The sequence below is a fragment of the Gouania willdenowi genome, chromosome 6, assembly GCF_900634775.1.
Source record: "Gouania willdenowi chromosome 6, fGouWil2.1, whole genome shotgun sequence".
Lineage (NCBI taxonomy): Eukaryota > Metazoa > Chordata > Actinopteri > Blenniiformes > Gobiesocidae > Gouania > Gouania willdenowi.
The window spans coordinates 25,788,721-25,800,841 of record NC_041049.1 but is presented as its reverse complement, the minus strand read 5'-3'; the positions used below and the strand labels follow the sequence as shown (position 1 = coordinate 25,800,841).

Here is a 12,121-nt window from a genome sequence, read left to right as displayed (position 1 = left end):
ATTTGCATTTGATACATTGACGCCGCTTTATAGCGACACAAGTCATTATTCTGCCCAGTGGGAGCCTTGAAAAAACGGATGATAGCAATGATGGAGCAATTCAACGTAGGAGTTCTTGGATCTAGTCAGTATATGGGGTATCAGTGACACTTCCATACAAGCAAAGCTTGAAGGTTCATATTGTAACCGGTGTGTGTTTGAAAGCATATCAGCATGACAAAAAGCCAAAACAAACAATTTGGCTCTCTTTTAGTTCATCCTCGTCCCTGCACCTGCTTATTCATTCTCCAGACAAACACGAAAATGCTAACTTCCTCCATGTTTACGTTTGTGCGGCAACATCATTTTTACTGTTCTTTTGTGCATGTGCTTCAGTCTCAAGCAGCCAACAGTTCACACTGGAATCTGATATAGGTCACATTTTATTTGGTAATGTGAATTAAAGCTTCAGTCAGAACGTAGCCTAAGAGGGAGAGTGATTAATGATGGAATACATTGCATATAAACCTTGGACAAGCATATCCAAGGTTCAGAGAACATGCTTAATTCCTTTGCAGTCTGGATGTGCAGTGATGTGGGTCTCCTATGACCTGCAGCTGTGAGTGCTGTGTTCGGGGGCTACCTAGTGTGAATTTGTCCACCTGTGAGCGCTTTGAGTGTGAGTTTCTAAAACATCAGAAAACTAAGAGGAGAGAAAGATTTGACAATAAAGTTGCCATGGTGGCAATAGCTCCACAGTTGATTCCAGTGGATTCAAAACAGTGAGGGGAGGGGGTACTGCTTCCATTCCAGTCTCATAGATTCTACATACTGCAGCTTTATTAATCTCTTTTACAAGTACGTCCTGGTCAAGATAGGCAGTTAGTGTAGAGAGCCCTGACATTAACATTACAAAATACATGTATTTCTTCTTTATGATCTCATCCTGTAATCTGCCCTCCATCCTCAGGTTCTCCCACAAATGATGGAGTTCTGCCACCGCATTCTGATGGACCCCATGGCTGACCCCCGCAGGCAGGACGGAGCATTACACTGCATTGGAGCTTTGGCTGAGCTCCTGCTAAAGGTACACAGATGCATGTCTCAGTGTTTATGATATATTATTGAGATATGAAGTCCTAACATTGGCTTTAAAATCTCATCCTACAGAAGCGGGGGTACAGGGAGCAGATGGAGCTGATGCTGCAAAATGACGTTTTCCCTCTGTTAAACTCACCCATGTCGTACCTGCGAGCCAGGGTGGGTTTAGTTACGCAAGAGAAAGGCCAGTTTATGGGATGTGGTAAAGAAGATGATTAGAATGAATCTGACAAACCTGGGTTAACAAAGGGACATATATATTTTCACTGCTTTGTGCTGCTGAAAATCAAGTCGCAAGTCTTTTTTAGTGCATAGATAATGAAGTTTTTCTCTGATATTTAGCCTGGGGATTTGAGGGACAAAGTAGCACCTGGTCTCCTGACCTATGGGTTTTTCTCTGCTGTGCTCTGCTAGTCTTGCTGGGTGCTTCATTGCTTCAGCCCACTGCATTTCCATGATGAGCGAGCGCTGAGGAACGCTGTGGAGCTGGTCAAAAAGGATCTAATCGATGACAAAGAGATGCCTGTCAAAGTGGAGGCTGCCATGGCTCTTCAGACACTGGTCAGCAACCAGGAACAAGGTCTGTAAACATGAATCAGTCAAAGGTGCAGCGATGGGAAAACTGATGCTGTGGCTTTTGTAAATCCTGCTCGCCAAAGCACCAATAGTGGAAATAATTTGAAAGTGCTAAAGCATGCTAAAATATGTTTATTTTATTAAAGAAACTGAATATCCAACAATATTTTTGATATACAACGTGTATGGTTAAACGTGTTAAGGAATAGAGCATGTGCTGCTGTCAGCTGTGAGGTTTTTCTAAAACTGTTGAAATCAAGCACACAAATAATCTACAAGGTCAAAACAATGTCTTTAAAAATATTGTGTGTATTTAATATTTATTTGAAAACATCTGTGTGACTTGTTATTAGTTTGTGAGACAGACAAGCTGCTGAACATCAAGGTATCTCCTTTATTAATGAATCTTTAGTTTAAAGCTTACAAATATTTGGATAATAAGCATCAACAGGCAGAAGCAATATGATTGATCAATAATCAATGTAATCAACAATCACATTAAACATTAGCAACTATACAAAAAGCAACAAAATAAACAAAACAGAAAGACAGTTCACCTCCAAATATTTTAATAATATCCTCCTATTATTGAATGTAAAGTAAAGCTTTGACAACTACATGATACAAACCAAGCAGCCATGTAATCATTAGCAGGTAGTAAATCATCACGTTCGATTTAAAAACACCTCTGATAAAATATTGATCACTGTAGCTCCTAATAATACATTATACATACATAAATAATACAAATAACTATTCATATTTGAAGACTAAACGGACTCATGTCAAACGACACAGCCTCAGGTTTCAAAATAAAGTTGTCAGACTCAACAGCCTCAGTCTGTAAAACACGGCATGACGTTTTATTTTTAACTAACCGGAAGTACACATGAGGAAGTAAGTTGAAAATCTGCTCTTTCCTTTTATTTAAAAAAAAAGTTAAGATATGTCAGCGTATTGTTTGATTAATAACTACATAGTTAAATGAAGTGTTGATAATCTTAACCTATAAAAAATAAAGCTTTCAACTTACTCTCGTATCTGAAGCAGCACATAGTGATGACGTGTATTTTCGGTTTCTTCAAAATACAACATCATGTCGTGTTTTACTGCCTGAGGCCGTTCAGTCTGACAACTTTTATTTTTAAGCCTGAGGCTGTGTGATTTTGTTGAGGTTTTGCTGAGTCCGTTTGGTCTAATAAATGACAGAGGTTTTCCTGATACCTCTGAGACCTGAGGATGTCCTAAAACGTACACCATGCCCATGCCTGCTTTGCACTCACAAATCTGCAGATTGGCATACTAAAGAAAAGACAAACCCTGTCTTTAAAAACTCAAATTCAATGTTATAAGCTGTGAATTTCTGTTTGAATGTCACTTTGTATTTAATGGGTTAAGAAGTGTTTGTGCTCTGCCATGTGTAGCCAAGCAGCACATCAGGCCATACATCAGGCCTGTCATGCAGGAGCTGCTGCACGTGGTGAAAGAGACGGAAACAGACGACATGACCAACGTCATCCAGAAGATGATCTGCGAGTACAACCAGGAGGTTGCTTCCATTGCTGTGGACATGACACAGAACCTGGTAAAAGATCACACAGGCTCCTCCTCCATGTCTCATGTTCTGTTTTGCAGTAATGAGTCAAATCACAATGCTGGAGGTTTGCTTTGTAGATTCTCCTATTGGGTATAAATGTATGTGAAAGTTCAGGATGGTTGGGGAGTAACAACTAGCAGTTTTACTTATTTACACTGAGTACAGGTTTGCTTTAGGAAAAAGTGTTTAGGTTGAGATCAGACATGGACAACTGGTAGCCCGGGGGCCACATGCTGCCCATGGTCTAATTTTGTGCTGCCCCTAAAGTAAATGAACAAACTGACAAAAATCAACTGTGAAAGTACACAAAAGGGCAAGAAAAATATTTTAAAAATGACAACAAATACACATAAAAGGAAAACAAAAACACACAAAATGGACCCAAGAACACATACAATGACAAAAAGTATGCAAAAAATGACAGCAAAAATGCACAAAATGACAACAAAGCACATAAAAAGACAACAAAATTACAAAGTTACTCTAAAACAAATACAATGAGAGGAAAACATACAAAATTAATCCAAAATAGATAAAGTAATTGACCAAAAATACAACAAAAACACCAAATGACTCAGAAAATATACAACAAAACCTTTGTATTTTCCTGTATTAATACTCAGATTGGTCATTAATCTAAATGCTGACATGAATATTGATAATGTGGCCCTTGGATCAGATACTGTTGCCCATCTCTGGCTTAGATCAACGTTAGGTCAGTATTAAGTTTCAGACCAAGTCAAACAGTGTAGTTTTGGTAACAAATAGGATGTGAAAATTCAATGTCGATGGAGTTTAGTTTGCTTGACTGCTTGTTCTGTTAGGCCGAGATCTTCACCAGGGTCCTTCAAAGTGACGAATATGAAGAGAACGAGGACAAGACCGTCATGGCTCTCGGTATCCTCAGCACTATCGACACCATTCTCACTGTGATGGAGGACCACAAAGAGGTTATCATAAGACACCCCTTAGATATCTCTAATTAGAAGCCATTGACACGGTGTATTAACAATCCAGGACTTGTCATTTCTTCTGTCAGATCACGCAGCAGTTGGAGGGGATCTGCTTGCAGGTGATTGGCCTGGTCCTGCAGAAACCCATCATAGGTATGGCAGGTGTGTGCAAGACGCCCAGCGGTTTTTAACTGATATTTTAACTCTGTGAGCTCTGTTGCTTGTCCTTTTAAAGAACCGGATAGGATTCACCACCCCAGGCTTCAGAAGAACACAGGGTTGGATCTCCAGTAATAAAAACAAATCTTTTAGAAAACATGCAATCAATTATGTATTAGGTTTGTTTGACAAAATGAAATAAATAAATACCCTAACAAGAGGGAAAAACTGATGAAAGGAGATGTTAGATAAAAATCTGTCTTGTCTGTGCTTGTGAGGTTCGAGTGATGCAAATGTTTTAGGTAGGTGTAAAAAATACTTTAGAAAATATTTCAGACATTTTACAAACGGCAAATGTCAGAGAAGTCGGAATCTATTCACTATTTGGTGTTACTAACCTTTTCTTCAGAAACAGTGTGCACGTGTACAGAGAAGAAGAAATGACAGTGTTTCAAAGGCAGAGTGATTGCATTTACTGGGAATTTTCTTTTTTTAAATTAGTTTCCTGTTCATTCACAGCATTTTGGTCACTGAGCAATCCATTGAGCCTCGACTATTGTGAGGTAGGAGCAATAATGCTGGCGTTTGACAACGCACAATGGACAGGGGAAATTACTGCCATGTGTGCATATATTTTATGACGATAAATGCACTTTTTATTAATATTATGTACCTATAAAATCTATGATGGGCCTGTTGGTGTGCTGGAACCTATCCAGCTGAAATTGGGTACAAAGAAGGAAGACCCTGGACAGGATGTTAGGAATCTCAGTGATCTCACGGCCTGTTTCACTTATTACAATGGGTTTTACAAACATTTTGACTTGCTCGGTTTTTCCAAAATCTTGAAAAATGTGTTTAACTAAATTATTCCAGAAAATAAGTCCTTTTTATATTTAAAAACTACTGATAAGTCCAGAGTTCTTATAGATGCCTGAAAATAATAATTGTCAGATGAATGAGGCCTAAGTGTTCAGAGGTGTTTATGACTAGAAATAGGATGGACTGATGTCTGACATTTAAGGCACTGACAAAGATTTCCAAGGAGGCAGAACAGTGAGCTGACACTAAATGTGGTCCTGAGGCCAACACTACTGTAACTGAAATAAAAGCTCATGACTGATAAAGCCTTGGATAACAATGTGATCCTCTTTTCTTTTTTCATTTTAGAGTTCTACGAGGAAATTCTGTCCCTGGCCTTTGGCCTTACCTGCCAGACCATCTCCCCACAGATGTGGCAGCTGTTAGGGGTCCTTTATGAGGTGTTTCAGCATGACTGCTTCGACTACTTCACTGGTACTTTCTGCTAATAGCACATAGCAGCTTATTAGAGACAGCTCTTGCATAAACAGAAACAGCCACTGTTTCTAATATTTGTGTTGTTATGTAGTCCATCCCAGGAGAAACAAGTAGTACATGGCCAGACGCTAGAAATGAACACACATTTACTGCAATTTACCTTACCTTACTGTCTTGAATAAATTAGACTTTATTGTCACACGTGTAGCGCTACATACATGAAATTATTTTTTTGCCTTTAACACATCCCTGAGGAGCAGTGAGCTGCCACGGTATAGAGCATGGGGAGCAGTTATGGTTATGTGACCTAATGTGGGCCCAGTGTCCCACAGTGATGGCGCATGTTGGATTTAAATTGATGACCAGGGTTGGGGTCTATTACAATTGTAATCACGATTGATAATTAATTAATATTATGGCATAATTATATTTTTAAAAATCTTTTGCTGTCGTAATCATAATGAAATTGTAATTGAGTTTAGAAAATTGACTTTGTAATTGTAATTGCCATGAAAATTCTATAAAAATGGTTAATTATAATTTAACACTAAACTGGGAAACAATGTTACAGTTCTATGTACAGTTCTACACATATATAGTTAACGATTATTAAAATATGTTTCAGATCAAGCTTTTCTACATTTTACCATTTAAAAAAAAAAAAAAAAAAAAAAAAAAAATATTGAAATCGAGCGGTATACTGACACCAAAAAAGCCTCAGATGTCCACAGCAAAACTATTAAAAACCTATATTTTCATTGATTAGGAAGCCTAACAAGGCACCCATTGATAGGAAAGAAATTAATTCAATTCAATTCAACTTTATTTATATAGCGCCAATTACAGCAAAAGTATTTTGAAATCAGATGATCGATTATGTTTTTAGTGTATTTTACAGCTGATTTCGGACTTGTTATCATAAGCGATGCTAACAGAAAGCTAACACAAGAGGAAGGTTAACTTTTATTAGGTTATTTATTTCAGACTCAGTAATTGTGATTAATTGTAATTTAACTTTAGTAAATGAGAATGTAATTGTAATTGACTTTCTGAGGATAAAATTAATTGTAATTGGAAAAATTGCTGGTCACTGTAATTGTAATTGAATTGTAATTGAACATGGGTAATTGAAAATGTAAGAGGGAAAAAAAGAAAACCAAAAAATGAAAATGAAAATGTAATTGTAACTGAAAAATGTAATTGACTCTAATCCTGCTGGTGACCCTCGGGTTACGAGCCCACTTCTCTGTCTGCTTCATTAAACCCGAGGATGCTGAGGGGTAATACCTTTGTTTTGCAGATATGATGCCGCTGTTACACAACTACGTGACTGTTGACACAGACATGCTGCTGTCCAACCCAAAGCACTTGGAGGTCATCTACCGCATGTGCAAAAAGGTTTGACTTGTTCCTCATGGCCTGCAGTAGAAACAAGAACTACTGGTCATAGTTGCTCTGTCTTGTGGTGTCGTTCTGTGGTAGGTGCTTAGCGTGGATCCAGGAGAGGATGCAGAGTGTCATGCTGCTAAGCTGCTGGAGGTCATCATCCTGCAGTGTCGAGGCAGAGGCATCGACCAGGTAGGAAAAACATTGGATCTGACATGACATGCACAAACTTAAAGCTGCTACAGGTTAACAATTATTTACAAATAACCTTAAAAAAAGTTAAAATTACCTCTGAAATTTTAGTTTTGATCTCCAACATAAACATTCTCTTTTTGACATTGTCAGAAAACTTTTGTGCATTGCATGATGGGAGGTGGAGTCCCATAGATACATGCATAGAAGTGGTTTTACTTTAATTTCACTGTGATTTCTCATAGGGCTGTCACTTCAATGTGTGAATTGCCTTAATTAATTGCAGGAGAAAATAATAATAATCTTCTCATTTCAACAGTTCCTGGTATATCCATAATAGTGATGCACAGACTACAATACAAGATGGGAGACTGTTGCACTTTCGTTGGTGTTAATTTTGATTTATGAAAACACCGGATGGAAAACAAAAGCCCAGTTGTGTGAAAATTGTGCAATGAAGAGTTTGCCGATCACCAGAGCTTTGCAGCCTCTGCTACCACCTTAATGCTAAACATGTAGCAGCTAGCACAGACACTCGGACAGTGCTAACTGCATGCAACATGCTGTGAGCCACCGTGTCTCCAATCCACACTGGACAAGATGACAGGGTTCAGAGCCAAAATGAATAAGGCCATGAGTGACCAATGAACAAAGTCACTGGATACATATTATTATCTAAAAGAGAGAAAAAGCAACACGTTCGGTGTACAATAATTGTATTGCTTAGAAAAGTGTTTATAATTTGCTAACTTGTAGCACTTCATATGGACCTGGTGTTTTATTTCATTTGTATTTTCTATTATTCGGAGATTGACAAAAGTACACATCAATATTTCCCCCTGATGGTCAAAACTAAAGTTGTCAGCAGCCCTTGGGACTAGTCTCAGATACAGAGGAATGTAAATGTCTCCATCTGCATCTGTTCAAGTTTGTTAAAAACAATAAATGACTTTATAAAGCCACTTTGTTATGTACCAATCTTTTGATCTGCTACAACAATGTAATTAATTTAAATATAAATACAGAACAGTTGAAGGCTTTTCTCTGCAATTTAGGTGAGATTAGAAAAGAGATGAATTAGTTACAGAGCATAATTAATCAATTGCACAATTTTTATAATCTCTTGACAGCACTAATTTCTCATGTTTTCCCCCAAAACTCTGCCGAAGTGACTTCCCAACACATTTCTGGTGTTTTCATGGACTCAAAGTTGTGGCGAAACAATGACTGATGTTTATTTACAAGAAATGATCTGAACCGAGAGTGAGGTGATATCACGGGGAATACTGGGAACAAACTTGAACCAAAATTATGTTGAATCACTGTCCTTTTTGTCTGGTGAAGAAACACAAGAAATCATAGTACGAATGAATTTAACACACTTGTATGCATCCTCCTTTGACTCTCCTTATATACAGACAAATAGTCGTGTGTGTGTGTGTGCTTGCAGTGTATCCCCCTGTTTGTTGAGGCCGTGCTGGAGCGACTGCTGCGAGGGGTAAAGTCCAGTGAGCTGAGGACCATGTGTCTGCAGGTGGCCATCGCTGCTCTGTACTACAACCCAGCTCTACTCATCCACACCATGGACAGCATGCACTTCCAACAAAACCCTCAGCCAATCACTGCTCACTTCATCAACCAATGGATGAATGACACAGAGTTCTTCCTGGGGTGGGGCACAACACTTTGTTACTTGTAAACATGTTAGTGTTATTAGACATTCTAGTCCTTCTGCATGAGTTTGGTGTGCACTATGCATCACATTTGTGTCCAATTTGACAAACTTTTGCCCTTCCAGTAGCTGTTTGCAAAATGAGAACATTGAAGGACGTTTAGAAATGTGTTATGAAGATGAATAAGCCTTTACCCTTCAGTGTAAAAATAACCCCTCCAAATCAGTATAACTTCTCCAAGTCAGCATTACCCCTCAGAGTCAGTATAATCCATCCAAGTCAGTATAATTCATCAAAGTCAGCATTACCCCTCGGAGTCAGAATTACATCTTGGAGACAGCATTACCCCTCGGAGTCAGAATTACACCTCGGAGTCAGTATATTCCCTCCAAGTCAGTAAAACCCAGGGGTGGGCAACTCTAGTCCTCGAGGGCCAAATTCCTGAGACTTTTAGATGTGTCCCTGCTCCAACACACCTGAATCAAATGAATGGCTTGTTATCATGCTTCTGCAGAGCTTGGTTTCATCCAGGTGTGTTGGAGCAGGGACACATCTAAAAGTCTCAGGAATCCGGCTCTTGAGGACTGGAGTTTCCCACCCCTGGTATAAGCCCTCAAAGTCAGCTTAACCCCTCGGAGTCTGCTTAACCCCTTCAAGTCAGTATAAAGGGTCCAGGGTAAGTTATTAACAGCAGGGGGCGCTGTGGGACATGTCCTATGATGTCACTGTTCCAATGGGTTTGAATGGGAACGTTTCAGAATAATTTTAGATTTTTTAGATGTTTTTTTTCGAGAAGTGCCCTGACCTCGCACCAGGACTTGAGCCGGCGACCCTCCGGTTCTCAACCCATGTCTCTATGGACTGAGCTACTGTTGCCAAATTTGGCCAATTAATCAATAACTGTTAAACTTGCGAAAACACCATAAAATAGCAGTAGTGTCCTTAGTATTCTGTATGTTGGGGTGACCTAGTCGATAAAATCAGACTAACTTTGGGCGACGAGTTGTCAGGCAAAAATGGGTCCCATAAGAAAGCATCAGTCCTCAAGCATGAGACACCTTTAGTAAAGTATTTAGTTGTGCTGCATTGTCCAAGAAGCTTTATAAAAAAAAATGATAAGCTTGTGTACACATCAGGTTTGTTGGTTGACAATGACTGTTCTGTATGATAAAATTAAGTTAAATTCATGATTTGACTAAAATCTTCTAAAGGCATTGTGAAAGACAGCCTGTGTTCTGATCCGTAAGTCTTTCCCTCCACTTCTACAGACTCCATGACCGTAAGATGTGCATCATCGGCCTCAGTGTGCTGATGGAGCTGCCCAGCAGACCTGCTGCACTGGAGGGAGTCGCAGCTCAGATCGTGCCCTCCATCCTCTTACTTTTCCTTGGTCTCAAGCATCTCTATGCATCCAGGCTGATCGACAAACCAGACCTGCTGGCCCAGGCAGGAGGTCATGATGAAGAGCAGAACGGTGAGAGAAGTCGTCAGGATCAATAGGTGTGATCTACCAAAGATAGAACATCTATACTGTAGGTGCCATGCACAAGCTGAGAATAAAAGTAGCAGAACAACAGAATCAAACCACAAGACTGAGAGAACTACACAGAATGTTGAGAAAAAAACATGGTCTTATTTTGAAAATAAAGACAAAATAAGTTAATACTTCATAATGAAAGTTGTAATTGATCCCAAAGCTACCACATTCATTTTTATACCAGAGTTGATCAACTATTTAGAGCAGGGGTTCCCAACCCTGGTCCTCAAGAGCCCCTATCCAGCATGTTTTAGATCAGGAGTGTCCATTTCCGGTCCTCAAGGGCCACTATCCAGCATGTTTTAGATTTTACCTCTTCCAACACACCTGATTCAAATGATCAACTCCTCATCCAGCTCTGCAGAAGCCTGATAACGATCCTAATCATTTGAATCAGGTGTGTTGGAAGAGGGAAACGTCTAAAACATGCTGGATTTGCCAGTGGTGTTCACACAATGGATTATATTGTGGCGATCAGTTACGTTCATAATTCACCCAGTGATTGTGAAGTGGTGGGAACATTACTGTGTTGAGAAGGCGGTGTTTCTGGTCGGATGTTTTAGTTTGGAGTTCCTTGCTGAACACGCCGCTTCCGACTCCCGTTCATCGGCTCTACATTATCGAGAGAGTGACTTGGCTTTATTTGCGCCTCTGGGCTGTTTCTAGATTCACCAGAGCTGCGCTCGGATGAGAGTTGCTTTCAGCGCTACTTCCTTTTCTCCCGGGCCCAGTTTGACGACCTGCTGACCTGCATCGGGTGTTGTGTCTCTTACCAGGACACCAACTACGCTCTATTCCAGCAGAAGAGCGCCTGTTCATCTTAGTGTTTTTTTTCTTCTTTTCATTGTTCTGAATTCATCACGGTTGGGGATAGCTCCTGACTGGTCGTCGTGGGACGCATAGCGGGACCTCCCACGCTCCCTAGAAGTGCGTCCACCATGTATTGTGAATGTACACCTGATGCTTTTGACGCGTTTGGTGTGAACGCGCCATTAAGCTTCAAAACGCGCTGCATGGGAGTCACCGGACGTGCAGCGGGACCTCTGACGCTCCTAGAAGTGTGTCCACCATATATTATATATGTAAATCTGACCCTTTTGATGCGTTTGGTGAGAATGCGCCATGAGACATACCCAGTTATGGCCCCACAGCACTGCGTAGTGACAGCTGAGGCTCAACTACTACAATCACAGGCACATAGAATCCAGACGTGAAGCTTACCCAAGCACACAGCCCCACAGATACCATATTACTCACAGGCTGTGAATGAGCCCCTGCTTTCCAGCCATGAGCCCGGAACACTACCTCACGCACACACATAAACCAGGAAGACGCTCACACAGCGACAAAAAGTGTACGCACGTCCTACGTATAGACAGACAGGAATACACACATAGCTTGATGAACCATTTCATTTGATCACAATCTGCTCTTTATAGAAGCACAGACTCACTAACATCACCACAGTTTCATATGGAGCTGTCAATCAATGCTCACTAAGGGTTGTGATTGGAGGAAACCCTACTCCCAGCTTTTATGGGAGGGGCGGGGCCAACAGTGACAGTTGGTGACTCATGATGATCGAAATTACTTCTCATAATCTGTGTTAGCCAATAGCAAAATTCAATTGTAATAGTCTGTGTTCAACCCTTAAGGCCAAAAACAATTA

General features: G+C 40.1%; 2 protein-coding genes across 3 annotated transcripts in view; one reads left to right on the top strand and one right to left on the bottom strand.

Annotated features, from left to right (window-relative positions):
• LOC114465064 (uncharacterized) overlaps positions 1 to 12,121 on the bottom strand; it is a 31,628-nt gene that overhangs the window by 8,726 nt on the left and 10,781 nt on the right. The gene's annotated exons all lie outside the window — the stretch shown is intronic.
• Positions 1 to 12,121, top strand: part of ipo8 (importin 8) — a 30,599-nt gene that overhangs the window by 15,468 nt on the left and 3,010 nt on the right. The window contains exons 12-22 of one of the 2 annotated variants that reach the window (XM_028449824.1): positions 950 to 1,066; positions 1,150 to 1,239; positions 1,495 to 1,660; positions 3,081 to 3,241; positions 4,078 to 4,203; positions 4,293 to 4,359; positions 5,536 to 5,661; positions 6,965 to 7,062; positions 7,147 to 7,242; positions 8,693 to 8,913; positions 10,184 to 10,389. In XM_028449824.1, the coding sequence (XP_028305625.1) occupies positions 950 to 1,066; positions 1,150 to 1,239; positions 1,495 to 1,660; positions 3,081 to 3,241; positions 4,078 to 4,203; positions 4,293 to 4,359; positions 5,536 to 5,661; positions 6,965 to 7,062; positions 7,147 to 7,242; positions 8,693 to 8,913; positions 10,184 to 10,389 (1,474 nt within the window). Of the gene's footprint in view, positions 1 to 949; positions 1,067 to 1,149; positions 1,240 to 1,494; positions 1,661 to 3,080; positions 3,242 to 4,077; positions 4,204 to 4,292; positions 4,369 to 5,535; positions 5,662 to 6,964; positions 7,063 to 7,146; positions 7,243 to 8,692; positions 8,914 to 10,183; positions 10,390 to 12,121 lie in introns of both variants that reach the window. The other variant, XM_028449823.1, reaches the window with a different exon arrangement.